At 41.0% G+C, this 21,318-nt stretch overlaps 1 protein-coding gene across 1 annotated transcript in view; it reads right to left on the bottom strand.

Moving 5' to 3' along the window:
• SEL1L3 (SEL1L family member 3) overlaps positions 1-21,318 on the bottom strand; it is a 116,398-nt gene that overhangs the window by 10,684 nt on the left and 84,396 nt on the right. The window contains 6 exon segments of the mRNA XM_031664828.1: positions 229-356; positions 6,778-6,887; positions 8,996-9,080; positions 9,212-9,302; positions 17,598-17,681; positions 20,419-20,546. Coding sequence (XP_031520688.1) covers positions 229-356; positions 6,778-6,887; positions 8,996-9,080; positions 9,212-9,302; positions 17,598-17,681; positions 20,419-20,546 — 626 coding nt within the window.

Here is a 21,318-nt window from a genome sequence, read left to right as displayed (position 1 = left end):
GCCAGGCTGGTCTTGAACTCTTGACCTCAAGTGATCTGCCCGCCTCAGCCTCCCACAGTGCTGCGATTACAAGTATGAGCTACAGTGCCCTGCCTTTTGTTTTTGTTTGTTTGTTTTTTTAAATACAATTTACATTACAAAATAAGGGTAAAGCTAACTTTAACCAAGAAGCAAACATCATCTACTTGGATTTCTCAGATTCCACAGTTCTAGAGGCTCTGAGCTCACCTTTCGTACAGTTCCTGGAGAATGGAGATGTTATTAGAGTGGAGAGTTGAGTCAATTTCCAAGAAATCCAAGATATGGTGCGGGATTACAGTACCTTCCTCGATTAGCAGGGCCAGGTTAAAAAATCCCTAAAAACAAACCACAAACCAAACTCATCAACTCCTTGAAATAAAACCTAGACACACACTCTTCATCAGAATGTAAATGTTTACAACCTCTAAAATTTTTTTTAGTCTCTAGAGCCAGATGGTTTTGTCATTTTCATTGATGAATTGTTTCCCTAAATATATGCATCTGAGAAATTTATTTGCAGGAGAACCAGGAGGCTTTCAGAAGCTGCTGTGTCCCATCTGCTCCGAAGCCAGTCAACTGGGAGATCTGTCCTTTCTCGCTTACTCTCTCAAAACAGAACTTACTGGAAAACGTGCCCTTGTATCATAAATGAAACAAGAATACCGAGTCGAATGCCATGTCCATTGCCTACAGACTATGCCCTCGGTTGCCATAGCCCTGTCTGAAATCTGACAAAATGTTTCTGTGGCTAGGGCGGCTTCCCATGACTGACATCCCAAGGTGGTGCCTGCCTTGCACAGGATCACCTAAGGGCACTCATCTCAACTTTCCTAGGCTGGTGCAGAAACCTCTTCTCATGACTCTTCTTGGCACAGATCTCCACTACGGTATATTTTCCTACCTCTTCCTCTGACATCTTGTTCTTGATCCTTAAAGGTAGGACCCGCCTTATTGGGCTGTATGGATCCAATAAAATAAGCACAGTGAGATGGCCCGACCATAGACATGCTTCATAAAGGATGGGTACTATTACGCTACCTGGAGAATGCACACCCTCCATCACAAGCCGAACAGGTGGCCAGATTAAGAAACAAGCAGAAAACGATGTGGTACTTACCATTAGAACTTGACCAATTAAACTGGATTGTTGCCCTTGAAAGAACTCCGGATCGTGTTTTTTGTGTTTTGTTTTTAACTTCTATTTCAACTTTAGGGGTACATGCACAGGTTCGTCATATAGATTATTTTGTTATGTGTTACAGGGGTTTGTTGTACACATTATTTTGTCACCCAGGTACTAAGCCTAGCACCTATTTGTTATTTTTCCTGATCCTCTCCCTCCTTCCAACCTCCACCCTTAGTGTAGTGTTTATTGTTCCCTTCTATGTGCCCATGTGTTCTCATCATTTAGCTCCCACTAAGTGAGAACATGTGGTGTTTGGTTTTCTGCTCCTGCACAGTTTGCTGTGGATAATGGCTTCCAGCTCCATCCATGTTCCTGCAAAGGACGTGATCTCATTCTTTTTTATGGCTGCATAGTATTCCATGGTGTATATGTACCCCATTTTCTTTATCCAGTCTACCGTTGATGGGTATTTAGGTTGATTCTATATCTTTGCTATTGTGAATAGTGCTGCAATGAACATACATGTGCATGTGTCTGCATAACAGAACAATTTATAATCCTTTGGGTATATACAATCTCATTACTGGGTCAAATGGGAGTTCTGTTTTTAGGTCTTTGAGGAATTGCTAGTGTTTTCCACAATGGCTGAACTAATTTACACTCCCACCAACACTGCATAAGTGTTCTTTCTCTTTGCAACCTCACCGGCACCTGTTCTTTTTTGACTTTTTAATAATAACCATTCTGACTGGTGTGAGATGGTGTCTCACTGTGATTTTGATTTGCGCTTCTCTAATGACATGATCACATCGAATGGCTTTATATCTTCCCTCTGACCTTGCCTCTTAGTTGCCTCTGACAACAATCTAAATGAAAATCATCATTTACCATGTTGCATACTCCAGGACTTTCACAACCATCATATGTAGCAATCACGATAAAAATACCAGCAGGTCACATTTTGAGTGCCTGCCATATGCAAGGCATTGTTCTGTTTTTTATATTTATTCATTTAACCCTCATAACAATAAACTGATATAGGCGGTATTATCCTCCCTATTTTATAGATGAGGAAACTGAGGCACAGAGTGGTTAAACAACTTGCCCAAGGTTACACAGCTGGAAAGTGGAAGAGCTGGGGCGTCAAACACAAGAGGACAGGGTGCAGAGTCTCAAATCTTAAACTCCCCCAAGGTGCCAAAAATAACCTCTAAATAGATGAAGCGTTAAGTATCTTTAAGATGCACACACACACTCACACAACAGCAGAAAATAGACTACTTCTGCACTCTTTGAAAGGAAGGCACTCTTACAATTTGAGGTATTAAGAGAAAAGAAAAAAATGGCTTTATGAATTTTTTTTTCTTTTTTTTTGAGTGCAATGGTGTGATCTCGGCTCAGTGCATCCTCTGCCTCCCGGGTTCAAATGATTATCCTGCCTCAGCCTCCTGAGTAGCTGGGATTACAGATGCCCACTACCACGCATGGCTAATTTTTGTATTTTTAGTAGAGACGGGGTTTCTCCATGTCAGCCAGGCTGGTCTCGACCTTCTGACCTCAGGTGATCCGCCCACCTCGGCCTCCCAAAGTGCTGGGACTACAGGGTTGAGCCACTGCGCCAGGCAGGCTTTATGCAATTTTAAAGTCTCTAATCAATGGAATAATACCAAGATTAAAATAAGTGGGAAAACAGAGTAGGGGAATAGTTGTATGCAATGTAATAGCTTAAGGTTCGTTATCTACTAGATACATAAATAAAGAACTAATTATAGTTTAAATTTTTTAAAGTGTCAACATCCCAATAGATAAACAGGCAAAGAATAAGAATAGAGAATTTACAGAAAAGAAAATATGAAAAGTAAGTTATCATAAACAAGTATATGTAAAAGTGTCCATCATCACTAGTAATTAAGTAAATGCATGTTAAAAACAGTAAGAAAGTATCAACATATCATTATTCAATTAGCAAAATTAAATCATGAAAGCATCCAGTTGCTGGTAAGACTTCAGTCATCCTTCTCTACTTAACCACTGATCGGTGAGGTATTAAATGGAAAGCCCTTTCAGAAAGCAAAATGGCAGCGTGCTATCATGTAGTCATAAAACCATTTATTTATGTTTTTATTTTTACTTTTATTTTTTGAGATGGAGTCTCACTCTGTTGCCCAGGCTGGAGTGCAGTGATCTTGGCTCACTGTAACCTCTACCTTCCGGGTTCAAGAGATTCTCTTGCCTCAGCCTCCCAAGTGGCTGGGACTGCTGGTGTGCACCACCACACCTAGCTAATTTTTGTATTTTTAGTAGAGATGGGGTTTCACCATATTGGCCAGGCTGGTCTCAAACTGCTGACCTCAAGTGATCCGCCTGCCTCGGCTTCCCAAAGAACCGGGAATACAGGCATAAGACACTGTGCCTAGCCTCATAAAACCCTTTAGAATGTCTAACTCAATACTACTATTTCTCAGATTATAAGGAAAGTGTTCAAACTAAGAGAAAAGACGGAAATGTAAAAATATTCATTGTAGCACTAGCTAGAATTCCAACACAAGAGGAAACCACCTCCAAGTCTTCCTTGGTAGACTATAAATCCCATATAGGCAAGAGTATGATCTATCTTTTTATCTTCTGTCCCCACCACTAATCATTGTCTAAGACATGGTAGGACTAGATAGATATGTGTCGAATCAATGAATAAGTTAGTAAACAAAAGTATAAGCATCCACCAATAAGGTAAAGCTTAAGAAATTATAATGTATCAGTTCAACAGAATATGGGGCAGCTATTAGAGGTAATAATTAGAGACTACGTAATAAAACGCACACAGTCCTACAATGAATGATAAGACAGATTTTAAAAGTGACAGGTGGCCAGGTGCGGTGGCTCGTGCCTCTAATCCTAGCACTTTGGGAGGCCGAGGTGGGCGAATCACGAGGTCAAGAGATCGAGACCATCCTGCCCAACATGGTGAAACCCCGTCTCTACTAAAAATACAAAAATTAGCTGGGTGTGGTGGCACATGCCGGTAGTCCCAGCTACTCGGGACACTGAAGCAGGAGAATCGCTTGAACCTGGGATGCAGAGGTTGCAGTAAGCCAAAGATTGTGCTACTGCACTCCAGCCTGGCAACAGAGCAAGACTCCTTCTCAAAGGAAAAAAAAAAAAAAAAGTGACAGGCACACTATAGATAACATGACAGATGCATTTGCTTGCGGGCAGGGACTGCAAGGAAACATGAAGACATAAAGGAGTAAAACCCCTGCCATAGAATTATCTGTGCATTCTTTCGTTTATTTTTCTTGAAAAAACATCCTTCTTTGTTTTTGTAACATTGGCTTTCCAAAAAGTAAAAATAAAAATTGAAAAAAAAATCCAGGCCCAATTTTAAGTGACAGGAAATATGACCTAAGGGAGTTTATTTCTATAGCAAATGACTTTAGCAGCAACTCCTTCTTTTCAGAGGAAATGATAACAGAATAGATCATGTCCACTGAGTGTATTTGGCATTTGGCTTAGAGCTTTACACTGAACATCTCATTTAATCCTCACGACCTATGAGGCAGATGCTCTTATTACTTCCATTTACACATGAGCAAATAGAGATTCAGAGATTTAGTGACTCGTCAGGGACAAAGAGCTATGGAGTGAGAGAGATGTGGGATTTTAACCCAGGTACATGACCACTGTGATGTTGTACCTCCACTTAAAAAAAAAAAAAAGACTGGCCAGGCACAGTGGCTCATGCCTGTAATCCCAGCACCTGGGGAGGCCAAGGTGGGCAGATCACTTGAGCCCAGAAGTTCAAGCCCAGCCTGGGCAACAGGGCAAAACCCCATCTCTACAAAAAATTAGCCGGACATGCATTTGTAGTCCCAGCTACTTAGGAGGCTGAGGTAGGAGGATCGCTTGAGCCTGGGGGATCAAGGCTGCAGTGAGCTGAGATTGTGCCACTGCATTCCAGCCTGGGTTACAGAGTGAGACCCTGTCTCAAAAAACCCCACAAAACAGCAACAACAAAGAACTCCCACCAAAGATTGATACAGGGATGAGTTTCCAATTTTTGTTTTGTGGTCAGACTGTAAAGCACAGCACCAGAAATCCGTTGCAGCAGAGGGTAACAACTATCCAAACCTCCATCATGAAAATGATTCTGAGCTCCTCACAAGAGGATTCCAAGTAGCAAATGTAGAGGGAATAAGGGAAATTGAGAATCATCGTTGGAACAGCATGGTAATAATCATAACAGGCAAAATTCCTGCCCAAAATATATAACCTCAATCTACTCAAGAGAAAACAGAAGACAGACCCAAATCAACAGACATTCTACAAGCTACCTAACAAGCATTCTTCAAGTATCAAGAGTCATGAAGAGGAGAAAAGACTAAGGAACTGTAATAGATTGGAGAAGATTGGAAAGAAATATACAGCTCAATCTAATGTGGGATCCTGGATTGAATTCTGGAACAGAAGAAGGATATTAGTGGAAAAATTGGTGAAATCTACATGAAGTCTGAAGTGTAGTTAATAATACTGTCCCAACATTAATATCTTAGTTTGACAATGGCATTGCGGTTATGTCAGATGTGAACATTAGGGGAAGTCGAACGAAGGGTATACAGAACTCTCACTTATTTTTGCAACATTTCTGTAAATCTAACATTATTTTCAAATAAGAAGTTTACAAAAAAATCATTTATGGAAAAACTCTGTCACTGAAGCACAGCCCAACAGTACAAGCAAACCGCTTCCTATTGTGGACGCACTTCTAATTTCTTGAGTTTCTACCTGGTGAGTGAGTTTGATGTAATTTGGTAGAAATACCCTTTGATGTCTTTGATGTTTGGAGCCAAAGATCCAGTTTTAGGAGCTGGGCGCTTTGCTTACCATCTGATTACTTGGCCTTGAACAATTCATTACCTTTTTCTCTCTCTTTTTTTTTTTTTCCTGAGACGGAGTCTCGCTCTGTCGCCCAGGTTGGAGTGCAGTGGCACGATCTCGGCTCACTGCAAGCTCCACCTCCTGGGTTCACGCCATTCTCCTGCCTCAGCCTCCCAATTAATTACCTTTGACTATAAATAGGGTATAATAATCTCCACTCCCAAGGGATTATGTGAGAATGGCACAGGGGACACAGTAGGTGTTTAATAAAGGCTCACCTTTACGGTTAGTGTCCTCATAGAGTTGTTTGATGGGCGTGTGAAAATGGATGAACAATGCCTTTGTAAATGGTGCAGTGTATGCACACATAAAGGACTGTTAGGAAGAATTCTGGTTTTGCAAGTTCACAAATGGATGTCACCAAGAACTGGGTTTTTTTTCTGAGACAGGGGCTCGCTCTTTCACCCAGGCTGGAGTGCAATGGTGTGATCACGGCTTGCTGCAGCTTTGACTTGCCAGGCTCAAGCAATCCTCCTGCCTCAGTCTCCCAAGTAGCTGGGAGTACAAGGGAGCATCACCACATCCAGCTAATTTTTTTATTTTTGTAGAGACGGGGTTTTGCCATGTTGCTGAGGCTGGTCCCGAATTCCTGACCTCAAGCCACCCACCCCTGTCGGCCTCCCAAAGTGCTGGTATTATAGGCGTGAGCCACTGCGCCTGGCCAAGAGCTGGTTTTTATTGTGGCTGCTGTTTACCTGGGAGTCTCCATCCAGGGCGGCTTGGGCGTACATCTGCACAGACAACTCCAGGTCCTGTGACTGGTTTTGGTGGCCATAGTAGTAAAGGTCTCCCATCTTCAAATATGCTGCAGGAAATAAAGCACAGATCCATTTGTCAAGTGTTTTTTTTTTTTTTTCACACCAACATTTTAGATTAATTGGCCCATTCACATGAATGAAAGGTTTTCCTATTAGTATCTGAAGAACATCTTTATGTTTCCCTGATATGTCAAGAGAGAAACAAGCAAGAAGGCTTTTTACCCAGAGCATCCCTATATCTAGACATATTTTGCTTTCCTTTTTTTCTAAATTTTTTGTGATAGGGTCTCCACCATCCAGGCTGGAGTACAGTGGTGAGATCAGGGCTCACTGTAGCCTTGACTTCCTGAGCTCAAGTGATCCTTCCACCTCAGCCTCCCAAGTAGCTGGGATTACAGGCGTATGCCACCACACCTGGCTATTTTTTGTATTTTTTTTTTTTTATAGAGATGGGGTTTCACCACGTTGTCCTGGCTGGTCTCGAACTCCTGGACTCAAGCAATCCTCCCACCTCAGCCTCCCAAGGTGCTGGGATTACAGGCGTGAGCCACCGCACCTGGCCCCTAGACAGATTCTTCTTTGGCCAGGTAGCTCTCCTGAATAGCTCTGCACATCTCAGTCTACGACTTTGCTGCCCAATCAGCCAAGGTTGTTCTAGGTGCTTTACCTCACATCTGACATTTTGCTGTTCATCTTTGATGTCTGTTGTTGGTAATTCTTTGCTTTAGCCATGTATTTTATTTTTCCTCTGAAGAAAAACTTATGTTTAAGAGTGTATGTATCGGCTGGGTGCCGTAGCTCACACCTATAATCCCAGCATTTTCGGAGGCTGAGGTGGGCAGATCACTGGAGGTCAGGAGTTCAAGACCAGCCTGGCTAACATGGTGAAACCCCATCTCTACTAAAAAACACAGCAATTAGCCAGGTGTGGTGGTGCATTCCTGTAATCCCATGTACCCAGGAGGCTGAGAGGAGAATCGCTTGAACCTGAGAGGCAGAGGTTGCAGTGAGCCGAGATAGCGCCATTGCACTCCAGCCTGGGCAACAGAGCAAGACTCCATCTCAAAAAAAAAAAAAAAAAGAGGATATGTATTAGTCAATGTCCAAGAAGGAAAACAGAATCCATTTCAGCTGGTTCAAAAGAGGAATTTCATCATGGGGAAGCAGTTACTAGGGTGTTGGGAGAGCTGAAAAGGCAAAGGGAAAACAATAGGCAGCTGAGATCAGCAGTGAGAAGGCTAGTATTATCCCCAGGACGTGGGGGCCACAGGGTGCCTGTAATGTTACCAGAGACCCAGAGCCTGGTGCTGAGATCAAAGAGGGTGGAGCTGCCAGGCAGGGGCTGGAACCGTGGAAACGTAGCCCCTGCCAGAGACACAGTTCAAAGCAGAGAGAGAAGGGGAGAAGTACTTGGGCTTCTTCTCCCATCCTGCAATCTTCTGCCAGTGCCTCTTACTGCCTGAAAGGAATCAGAAGCCCGTGGGTAGAGGAGTCTAGGAACTGTAATTCCTGGAGGCCAGTCCCCTACCATGCAGAGCAGAGCAGAGGAATCCACACAAATGACTGGCCCAGAGAATCACTCCGTAATAGCGTTCTCTTTTACATTTTCATTGACTCAGAAGAAATGTCGGGGGCCAGGTGCAGTGGCTCATACCTGTAATCCCAGCATTCTGGGAGGCCAAGGCGGGTGGATCACCTGAGGTCAGGAGTTTGAGACGAGCCTGGCCAACATGGTGAAACCCTGTGTCTACTTAAAAATACAAAAATTAGCTGGGCGTGGTCGTGTGCGCCTGAAATCCCAGCTACTCGGGAGGCTCGGGCAGGAGAATCACCTGAACCTGGGAGGTGGAGGTTGCACTGAGCCCATATCACGCCACTGCACTCCAGCCTGGGGAACAGAGCGAGACTGTCTCAAAACATAAAAATAAAAAATAAGAGATGTTGGGTCCAAGCACTCCATGGGACAATCGGCGAGGAGCAGTGCATTGTGTGAGGCTGAGAGCAGAGTTCAGCGATCTTAATAGCAGAGATTTTTCATGTTCTTTTCTAATTATTTAGAAATACCTCACTTCACACAAAGCTGTCAGAAATTCCCTGTTACTAAAGATGAAAAACGTCTAATGCTTCAATTATGCCCCTGTTTTTCTATACATACCAAAGGAAGGTGCATCGATTTGAAAAACAGAGAAATTATAGTATCTCCAAACACAGTTAACACCCAAGTATCTCCTGGCCAGGTCCTAAGGGGTAAAGGGAAGAAAAAGTTAATTCATTAATATTTCAGCCAAGCGATCAAGGTTGCCTCCATAAAACCCAATTCATTATCCTTAACCTCAGAGCTTCTACTCTGAGAAGAATACATTTTACTTACTGGCCTCTCCTCACAGATGTGTGCTAAATTTGTCTGTGACACTTCAATTCCAGTTTCTGCTGCTAAAACATAATACAGCAAAGCTTCATGCCTAAAAATAGATGATTAATAATAAATTTCATATAGTGGTTCTTACTAATATTCACAGAGAGCTTTATATTCAAACATAAGAGGGCACAAAATAAGCAGTTTTTTTAAAAACCACAAAATCATGAGTTTTTTTTTTTAAATAAATATTGTTAAAAATACTGCATGCACTGATTTATTTTCTGTCTTAAAGGCTGAACTCACAGATAAGGCTGGGGAGCTAGTTGATGCAACAGCTACCTCTACTGGCTGAAGGGCATGTCGGATGTTGGCTTGGGAGTTGTCTACTAGCCTTCAGTCCTTGAATCCTTCTTCCATCCTCGCTTAGAGGAGATAAATGGTGTTAAGAAAAACCCCTGTGCTTTGGAGTCCTCTGTTTTATGAAAGGCTTTATAGGGCTTAGGATTCTGAATGAGTTTAATTAAAGCTGAGCTTTTGTTGTGCCTTAGAAGCTTGGCAAAGGAGAGGCAGTTTACAAGGGACTTGATATCAATGGCCAACAGACATAAGAGAAAAGAAACGTTTGACACCACTAGCAATCGAATAATTGCAAAACAATGAGTGACCACTTTCATCTGTTGAAAGATTGGTACAAGATTCATATTTGGAATAATGGCAAAGGCTTGGGGAAATGGACATACTCTACAACTACTGCTAGCTTGAGGGCCAATAAATTCAACGGTTCTGGAAGGACAGGCCGAAGGAGTCTTGAGAATGTACATACCACGTGGCCCTACAGTTCTCCCTTGTGGGGGTTTATTCTAAAGAAACAATCAGAGATATGTGCAAAGATTCTGTTGCCACAGAGTTCATGGTAGAGCTCTTTATGTGAACAACAACAAAAAACTGGAAACACAGGTCTGAACATCAGAGACTAGTGAAATTAACCCACAGTGTAGCTACTTTCAGACGTGGCCATTAAAATGATGTGTGGAAGGGTATTCAAAAACATAGCAAAATATTTATGCAAAATTTTCCATTCCGTGAAAAAAAAGCAGGGTATATAAAACGATGCACCCTATTTTTGCAAAACAAAAATATAACCGAACACACACATGTACACACATACACATGCAGATACAAATAGGCAGAGGAAAAAAAAAAACCCTAAAAATTATCACCAAAATGCTAACAACACTTATTTCTGGGTGGTGAGAATGCATGTCATTTTTATTCTATTCTTTTTACTTATTTGATTTCCTCAATTTTTTATACGTTACCCAGCTTAAGAGTAGAACTCTATTTTAACCATAAGTAGTTTCTCAAAGCTTATTTTTCATTTTAAGGAGTTGATATTAATAGCTCTTTCTTAATTTTAGCTCCACCTAGGAACTGGTTTAGGAAACGGTGGGGGAAGGTTGGGTGAGGGGGAGTAAGGGAAGCAGATTCTGAAATCATCTTTTCTAAACTGCTAAAAGCAGCTTTTGGCAGGCAATCCCTTGGAGACTGAGAGGTGCTGGGGGATCAAATTAGGATAGTTAGACCTTCAGTCAGACATGCTGCAGGTCACAAGTCACGTGGCTGCTGAGTGAGCCAATTCGCAGGCTCTGAGATACCTAAGGCAGCTGACCAATTAGCCATGACTCAGGCTAAAGAGGGACAAGGTCAGCTGAGCAGTGTCCCTTGCAGAGGCAAGCCAGATAACAAGCCCCCAAGTGCAGCTGCAACAACATCCCGAAAGAAGCTTGGGGATTAGCTAACATAGCCTGCAAAATCTATGTTTGGCGACAAGAATCCTCAGAGCAGACCCAAGGCCCCAGACAGAGGGCATGCAAGGGAGGCCCAGCAGAAAGTCCCCCTCATTCTGACACAAGGTCCTCTTCCTAAGGTCTTAGAATTGTCAAGTTTCTTCAGAGACACTTCAGCCTGCACTGGTGTCTCAGTTTCCACCAGGGATTGATGAGGAAAGGAGACAGCGCAGGCCTGCAAACTAAGGTCCAATATTGGGCCAGTGCTCTCTGTGACCATAACTGACTGAGATGTGGCTCGTGTTTACTAAAATGTAACAGCATGAGGTTTTTTCTGGCCAGGCGTGCGGTGGCTCATGCCTGTAAACCCAGAAGTTTGGGAGGGTGAGGCGGGAGGATCGCTTGAGCTCTGGAGTTCAAGACCAGCCTAGGCAACAGTAGAAACCCTGTCTCTACTAAAACACAAAAAAATGAGCTCGGCATGATGGTGCATGCCTGTAATCCCAGCTACTCGGGAGGCTGAAGCGGGAGAATCGCTTGAACATGAAAGGCGGAGGTTGCAGTGAGCCGAGATTGCGCCACTGCACTGCAGCCTGGGCGATAGAGCCAGACTCTGTCTCTAAAAAAAAAAAAAAAAAGAATTTTTTCTTAACAGCAGAAACCAATAGGCTGGTTGTCAGAATGGGTGGGGGAAATGGAGGTTGATACTCCCTGCAAGAACATTCACAATGATAAGCTTTATAGAGATAATATCTTGTGTCTAAAGTGATCTGGTGGTGGGGAAGGAAGGCAGGAACGAGTTTTATAGAAGACTTCTATCGTCCAATCACTGTGTAAACCAGGAGGAAATGTCATCGAATTCTCAAGCATTTCCACTGAGGAAACACTGAAATTCATCAGAAAGAGATGTCTAAAAAGGTATGTGATATCCGTAGAAGCACTGAACAGAAATCTACCTCTGGGCCTAGCACAGTGGCTCACGCGTATAATCCTAGCACTTTGGGAGGCCGAGGCAGGTAGATCACTTGAGGTCAGGAGTTCAAGACCAGCCTGGCCAACATTGTGAAACCCCGTCTCTACTAAAAATACAAAAATTAGCTGGGCATGTAAAATGTAACCTGCCACTTGGATATGTGGCAGGAGAATCACGAACCCGTGAGGCAGGAGGCTGGTCATTGCCACTGTACTCCAGCCTGGCAATAGAGCGAGACTCTGTCTCAAAAAAAAAAAAAAAAAAAAGGAAAAGAAAAGAAAAAAAGAAATCCACCTCTGTCTTTCATCTTGCACAATCAATCACCCGATGCCTGTACCACCACCATCCATGTTCACATCTACTGAGCAGTAAGCTCTAGGTAGGGGCTGGCCACTCAAGACCAGATTTCCTCAGCTTATTAAAGCTTCTGAGACAATGCCTCTGCAGAAACCCTGTCCACATTTAGCCTTCTAGCACTTTGCTCTTACTGTGTTTCAAAAGATGCCATCTGGCATACCATAGATGCCCTACACTTATATTCATAGAACAAACATTTACTCAGCATTTTTTAATTGCAGGAAACCCAAAGACAAGCTGCAAAACTATTGTCCTTCCTTGAATTTCCTCAAGCTTTAGGAAGTCAACCAGAGCTTCAAGCTTTATTTCCAATGCACGCAAGTAAAATTGTCCCCTAGACAGTCATTTTGACAGGGAGAGGGGATGGGTGCGGAGAGGAAGGGATTGAGAGAAAAGAAAGAATTTAAGGACACATTTGCTATCCTCCTTTCAGACCCAGCACATGCATTTCTAGAACTTTTATAATGATACATCTTAATCATCAATCCTTTGGCTGCTTGCTGTGAATTATAAATTTGAGTACCCCTGAGCAGTTTCTCCACAATTGTATTATTTTTCATGTGCTCTTTTCTGCCAATGCTTGAAGCAGCTCAGACTAGAAGGATGGAAAAAAAAAATCCTGGGGTCTCAGTGGAATTCAGGACCCAGCTTTATTGCAAAAAGGTGAATTTCTTTCACCTGAAGCTATGTGTGCTTACTTGCCTTGCCTCAAGCCCACTATAATCTGGCTAACCTCCTGGGTTAAGTATTTTTGGTATATTTAAGATAAAGGACAATAAAATGCGTAGCTTGCAGATAAAACACATGTAGGGGTAAGGCAGAGAGAAATGAAACATGACAGCTGGTCTTTCCTTGGCTAACTTCTTCGAGTGTCCGAGGACAGCCTCAGGCATGACAACATTATCTTCTGTATTACGCTGATACAGCAAAAAGCCCTTTTCTTAATCATGCTCCTCTTTGAAACTATCCCATATAAATCTTGGAACAACACGGAAAAGCACAAGCTCATCAAACTGACACATGTAATTTGAAAATAACTTCTAGAATAAATTCACTCACACAAAAATGAAAAAAGGGGATGGACTGGGACATTGATGGATGATTTAGTTCTATTACAGCAGAATAGATGGCACCCAAAAATGTCATGTTGGACTGTGAGGAGGCCAACAAACATGTATTTCCTATTTAACCCCTGGGGAGGGCTTGAAAGCTTGGAGAGCAGGAACGGATGGAAGCACTTTGCCCCAAATAGATCTTGAAAAAGATTTCCCCATCGTAATTGATACAAAACATTTCTTCCTGTTGATACTAAGAGGTTTCAAATCCAGACTGAGACATACCTTTAAAAATAATTAGCTTCTGTATCAAGATTAGCAAAGATATGGAGAAATAAAAATTTACGTATGGTGGGCAAGATAATAAATTGCTAAAACCACTTAGGAAAACAATTGACATTGTCTTGTAAGGCTGAATGTGTTCCCCTATGACCCAGAACCCCCACTCCTAAGTTTATATTCTAGAGTGACTCTTTCTATATGCCTTAGGAGATACACAAAAAATGCTCATGGCCGCATTGCTCTTAAAAAACAAAGGAAACAAAAGGCAAGGCAAGGCAGAAGGGAAAAGGAAAGGAAAAGCAAGAAAAAAGAAAGGAAAGAAAAGAAAGGAAGAAAAAGAAAAGAAAAGAAAGAGAACTCAAATATTCATTAACAAGAGAATTGGGAAATAAATTGTGATCTATTACAGCAGTGAATATGAATGACCTACAGGTACATGCATCAAAATGTGTGAATCCTATTTTTATTTTTTTTTGAGAGGGAGTCTTGCTCAGTCATCCAGGCTGGAATGCAGTGGCTCAATCTCAGCTCACTGCAACCTTCACCTCCTGGGTTCAAGTGATTTTCCTGTCTCAGCCTCCCGAGGAGCTGAGATTACAGGTGCACACCATCACACCTGGCTAATTTTTGTATTTTAGTCAAGATGGGGTTTCAGCATGTTGGTCGGGCTGGTCTCAAACTCCTGACCACAAATGATCCGCCCGCCTTGGCCTCCCAAAATGCTGAGATTACAGGCGTGCACCACCACACCCAGCAAGATGTGTGAACCTTAGGAGCATAATGTTAAGTATAAAAAAGCAGTTGAAGAATTATATATTATATAAAACAAAATCATATAAAGGTCAGAAATAAGCCAAACTAAATCCATTTCTTAGGAATATATCCATATATATTAAAAATATAAAGAGGGCAAGGGGCAGACTAACAAGAAGCTAGGATGATGGTTACTTCTGAGTACTGGCGGTAGGATGGGATTTAATCTGGGAGAGACAGCAGGGCCTTCACCAGCACTGGCCATGTTTATTTTTTTAAGTAGAGTGGTAGCTTTATGGCTGTTCATTTTATTGTCATGCTTTGGAGGTTATGTATATATCACACGTATCAATGATTACATGATAAAAGAAGACAGAAGCCACCCTACTGACTCATGCCACGTCTTCCGTACAAATGCTCGGCTCCTTTTGAACTAACCCCTTTCAGGCTCTCCCTTCTATTCACCATACACAGCTGTTTGATTTAGCATCTTAGAAACAGGCTCTGTCACGTCACTACGCTCTCCAAAATGATCAATGGCTCCCCACTGCTTCATAAATTAAATAAAAAACTATTGATGGCTCCCCACTGCTTTACAAATGCATAATCTGCCATTCAAAATTCCATAAAGTAGCACCTCTTTGGTTTCATTATATATCCGTCTCAAGTTTTACCCACATGGCATAATGTTTTGTAGACTCACTTAGAATTTTCCTATCACTTTGCTTTTGTTCCTGTAATTCCCTACATCATATATGCTGTTCCCTGCCTGGCTAAGTGGAAATTCCACCCATCCTTCAAGACCACATCATCCATTACTTCTACCATGAAGGCTGTCCCAAGCTTCCCAAACCAGGCATCTTTTCCTCGTTTGTATCCCCAGTGATCTTTACATACTGCTTATGGCCCTTGAGCTATAATTGTTCCCTCTATTCACCTTAGTTCATTCAATCAGTAGTTTCTGAACACTTTCCGGGCACCCCTGTGTTTAGGGAACTGGGATAGATGTGATCAGGCAATTGACGTGTAAAGAGCAATCATGATCCACAGAAGAACAAAAGGAAATAAGGAGTTAGGTAGGATTCCCGGGCAGAGGGAAAAGTCAGTGCAAGGGCTCAGAGATCAGATAGAATATGGGCCACATGAGAACCTGCCTGCAGAAGAGATGAGGCAGCAAATTTCCCCAAGCCCTACTTAAGGCATCTGTGGAAGCTTGTGGCCAGGCATCCTGCATTTAAGCGTACTCAGTAAAATCTGCGGAACTGAATCCAAACTCACAAAGGGTGCAGGACACACTTCAGGTCTCCTTTCTCCTTCCCCCAACTAACCAAATAACCAACCAACCAAACAGAAAAAAACCATGATGAGGCTGAGTATTCTAAGAAGGAGGGCAAGTCACAGAAATCTTAATTCATCTAGCCCTTCACAGCAGCTTTTAAAATGTGCTAAAGTGCTTTGTGATATTAAATTCAAAAGTAGGACCCAGGCGCGGTGGCTCACGCCTGTAATCCCAACACTTTGGGGAGGCCAAGGTGGGTGAATCACCTGAGGTCAGGAGTTCGAGACCAGCCTGGCCAAAATGGAAAAACCCTGTCTCTACTAAAAACACAAAAATTATCTGGGCATGGTGGTGGACACCTGTAATCCCAGCTACTCGGAACACTGAGGCAGGAGATTTGCTTGACCCCAGGAGGCGGAGGCTGCAGTGAGCCAAGATCGTGCCACTGTACCCCAGCCTGGGTGACAGAGTGAGACTTCATCTCAAAAAAGCTTCAAAACATCAAAAGTAGGCAAGAAAGCTAAGGAACTAACAAAGACTCTATGAGAGAAACAGTGTTAGACGTCTTGGGGGCGGGGTTGGGTTGGGGAGGAGTGTTTACAGGAGTGCTCTTCCTTTGGGAAAACCCCAAAAATAAACACTCCGATATTGAATGTTTAGTTCATCCTAAGAAGTTTGTAGGAAGCAGAGGGTGGGAGGTTGGGAGAGCGAGAAGCAGAGAATGAATTAGAGTCAAATTTGGGAGTTTTATGAACTGAAGTTCACTTGAGAAACAAGATAAAGCATCCCCCCAAAATTGTAAGGTACGTTTATGATGGGGAAACAGTAACTTTCTGAAAAAAAATTCTTTTTGATTGTGCAAAGTGAGGTCACAGGTAATAAACTTTCACAGGATGATGATAATAAAAATTTGCATTTGGTGCTTTCTTCATTGGCCTCATTTCTCCTACATTTTCTAATTTAAGATTCTCACTCATTGAGATGCTATCTGTTGGTTGCATGTGCAGCCATGGACTAAAAGGGAAAATGTCATTCTTTTGAACTTACACTTTAATTTTTAATTAAGGTTCAAATCAGAATGTGATCAATGCTGAGTCTCATCTAATGTCTTTGAGGCAGTGGACCGAGGACTTTTTTTAGTTATTACTGAAATATCCACATCATTTAGGCAATAAACCAGCCAAGAAAATGTGACCCAAGTTAAAACAACAATGGAATGCTAGAACTGAGAGAAAAAAATAAAAGAAAGGAGATTGGTCAAGTTGGGGGAGGGGTCCCTTATTTGTAAAATCTATGAGTAACAGCAAACAGGGAGCATTTGTGGGTCCTCATGCATCACGTTTCATCCCATAAAGAACAAGATGAGATTTGCTAACTCCACCAGAAGGTTAGGAAGAAGGGCATCTGTTTGGTTGTGCCATTGGATACTGGACTTCCAGCAATCCCAGGCTCCTAGTCATGGCAGATGCGGTAAAACATCTATGGAAGAGGTAGCCTGAACCTTAAACACTGATCTCTCTTCTTGCTAGGAACAAGGTAGAAATTCTGGACTTTCTGTGGCCTGGAAATAAAAAGCAGAGGGTCTCACCTAAGATCCCCTATGCTGTCTCCAGACTCTAAAACCAAGAGGGGCAAGCTTAAAGGAAAGAGAAATCAATGTATTTGTATATCTCTCTCAACTTGATGAGTGTGAACAATTCCCCTGGAGAACAAATTTTTGTGTATAATTAAACATGGAAATGCTATGTTTTCTAATCAACAGCCAATCAGTCCATGATACTCTGAATATCATTACTGGGAGCTGTGATTTCCCTGCAAATTGCTTTCTCAGTTGCATTTTAAGACTCCATTTCATAAGACTATACTGACAGGCAAGGAAAAAAGTTTGCTCTAACGTGGATCCCAAGCTTACCATGAACCTTCCAGGTAGGCATTGAGGCCTTTGCGAATGACATGGCCCAAGTAGCCATTTTTCTCAGCTACATGTTTTGCCCATCTGAAAAAAAAAGGGAAGAGAAAATATGCAAACTGTGGCAAATTTAATAAAATGTTTTTCTTCATATGCTCTCAATAAATCCCACTTGGGGAATATTTTGCTAGTTAGAATTTTTATAGAGCAACAAACCAGAACTGAATGTTAAGAAGGTAAAGAAAATGCATTCTGAGCTTTTCATTTAGTGCCCTTTCTTATGAATGATTAGGAGTTGTCTTTTATGGAAACAAAGACATGTAAGATATATAATGAAATATATCCACCAATATGAAAAAATACAATCTCTACCAAGAGTTCTAGTACTCTATTAAGTCACGTTTACTTGCTTATTATTAGCTTTCCCTATTTTGCTTTGTTCCCTAATTTATTAGGAGTTTATTAGTAATGACCTAGTCTGTTATAATCTTTAGACCTATAACTACTAAAGTAATAGTTTAAGAATGCATAACTAGAAAGCTAATAGAAGGGGAAGTAGAATAATTTTTAAAAATACTTGATTAGTACAAAGGAAGAGTAAGAAAAGAGATTTAAAAAAGGCCCCCCACAAAAGTGACCCCTGACAAAATCCCCGACAAAAGTAACAAATAGAAAATAAGCAGGAAAATGGTATATTTAAAACCAAACATATCCATAATTACATTAAATGTAAATGGACAAAATACACTAATTAACAATGAAAATTTAAAAATACAAAAAATAACTAAAAATACAAAATTTTAAAAATTAAAAAAATACAAATACCTAATTATATGCTGCTTACAAGAGACATGCATTGAAATTTAAGAATGAAGAAAAGTTGAAAGTAAAGAAATGGAAAAAGATAAATCATACAAACTCGAACACTAAAATCAGGTATAACTATATGATCATCAGAAAAAATAGACTTTAAGGCAAGAACCATGAACAGAGATAAAGAGGACATTGTAAAATGATAAAGGGATCAACTGCAAAGACAAAACAATTCTAAATCTATGTGATCCAATAACATAGATTCAAGATATATAATGCAAAATGGACAGAACTAAAAGGAGAGGGAAATAAGTTCACAAATATAGTTGGCGATTTTAATATACTTCTTGCAGTCACTGACCTAACAAGCAGAAAAAGAAACATCAGAAAGGACGGGGAAGCTCTGAATAACATAATTAACAAACTTGATGTAACTGATATATGTGTAGATGTTGTACCCAACAAGTTCAGAAAGTACACTCTTTTCAAGAAGCCATAAAACATATACCAAAATTGACCCTATACGAGTCATAAAGCACACTTCGACAAATTTCAAAGGATCGGAATCATTCACAATATATTCTCTCATCACAGTGAAGTTAAGCTAGAAATCAATAACAAGAGGATAACAGAAAAACCACAAAACATGAATATTCATGTCAAATATACTAAATAACAAAGATAAAAAACCAAGTCAGTCTAAGTCAAGTTTATCACCAAGGTCAGGTCAGGTGGGATTTGAACCCAAATGTGCTACGAAGAACAATCTTTCGGAGAGCCAGGGTATCAGTGTGAGGGTGGCTTAAAACAGAGGTCGACAAACTCTTTTTCTGTAAAGAGCAAGATACTAAATACCGTAAACTTCGTGGGCCACATATAGTCTCTGTTGCATATCCTTCTTTATTTGTTTTATAACTCCTCAGGAATGTAAAAGCATTCTTAGCTCCTGGAGTCATACAAAACAGGTACCAAGCTACATTTCATCTATGGGTCATGGTTTGATAACTCCTGTAAAACATTTTCAGGCGTGCAAGACCTCAAAAATGTGCCTCCCATTCACCATACCTCAGGAACCTACTATAGGATGTGCTCTACCAAAATGTAAGTGCAGACCAAAAAAGAGAAAGAAAGGGGTCTGGCAAAGAAGAGAACCAAAAAAGACAGAGATGGAGGGAAAGTAAATATCCATAATAATGACAGTTAATCTCAGCATGACAGCATTGTCCTGAACAAAGACTCCAGGACGGATGTCACCAGGAAGGTTAAATTAATATAATATGTAGATAGGTCTGGACATACCGAGAGGAAATTCAGGCACCTGGAGGAGAATTTGGAGATCAAGTACATAGAAAATGATAAGTATACAGAAAGCTTAGCAAATAAACAATAAAAAATAAGTAACAATCCATAGAAAAGAAAAAGTTGTGCAAGAAAGGAAAAGTAATCATAGTATACTATGGCTCAGTTAGAAATAGCATTTACATGGTCATAATAATGTAAGCCCTGATACTAATGTAACCAAAATGATATACTCATTGGGAAGATGAAAGATGGCAGGAAGTGTGAATGAGCTGAGTAGTGGGAGGTGGCAGAGTCAAAGGAAACTACATCTTTATCGTTCACAGTGGGACATCGTTAGACAATGCCTAGCATGAAAATACCAAGAAATAGTGGTATAAGCATGTTATTTAGAAATAGAGACAAATAAAAAATAAATAAAATCAATAAATAAATCTTTCAAAAAAGATTGAAAGTGATTCATTCTAGGGAGCAGAAAATAGAGTCTGGGGGTGGGATGAAGCGGGGTAGGCAAGGATTTCTTGTTTTGCCTTTGTCAAATTATTTTTAAATTTTTAATTAAAATTTTTAATTTTGTCTTGTCAAATTATGTGGCTTTTAAAACTACATGCATGTATAACTGGTAAAAATAAAAAACTCAATTAAAAAATGCTCAGGCACAGTGAATCTAGGATATGACTTTCCCTTCAAATGCAACGTTTGACAGTCTTACACAACAGCTTTCTCAGGATCTCTAGGGAATGTCTCCAGGTTGCCTGTGATATAGTAGAGAGAACACCACAAGGTTCCTTCCATGTGTCCGCCTTGTGCAGCCTTATGGAAATATTCACCAGCTAAAGTCTGTAATGAGAGATGAACAAACGTTGAGTCATCCTAGCTGGGCTGGTTTCACCGGAGGCTAGGTGGTAAGATGCTTTAAGCCTGATATGATTACAGGCTTATAACTTCTGATAGCTTTAAAACCAGGGCAAGCAACAATTCCAGGAAGATAGCCAATCACAGAAGCCAGCCTCTGAGATGCATGACCTTGCCTCAGCTATTCTGTTGATTAAGTTTACCCAATAAATAAGACAATATGTAATTATGAATACCATTGCCATCTCATTTGATCCTCACATAACCCCCTGCAGGCTAGATAGAAGACTAGATCAGAAGTCATACCAGGTGAAAATCCAGGCATTTGCTTTCCTAACCCTGCTTAAAACCTTTCTTCAAACTCATGTGCAAAAACTGCATTTCCAGTAGGAAGGTGAGAATTAGAATGTGACAATAAGAAAACTTCACTCACAGATGTCTTGGGAGGGTTAGCACACATTTGCTATGCATAAAAATATACAGCCACTTATGTCATCAGAGACAGGTAGAGGGAAAGAATAAGACAAACACATAGATGGGTATATTTCCACTGATTACTCTTATTTTTCTGAGGCAGTTAGCAATTGTTTTTTGAAAGCAAGGGCGTTGAAGTTAGGCAGGCTTGGTTCAAATCCCAGCTCTGCTCCTTACTAGCTGTGTGGACTTGGGCATGTTGGTTAATCTCTCCAAACCTAATTTCCTTCCACTGAAAAATGTGCCTTCAGATAGCACCTACAGTGAAGGGCTTAAATGAGAT

Source organism: Papio anubis, chromosome 3 (assembly GCF_008728515.1).
Source record: "Papio anubis isolate 15944 chromosome 3, Panubis1.0, whole genome shotgun sequence".
In the NCBI taxonomy this organism is placed as follows: domain Eukaryota; kingdom Metazoa; phylum Chordata; class Mammalia; order Primates; family Cercopithecidae; genus Papio; species Papio anubis.
This window is presented reverse-complemented; position numbering and strand designations above follow the sequence as displayed.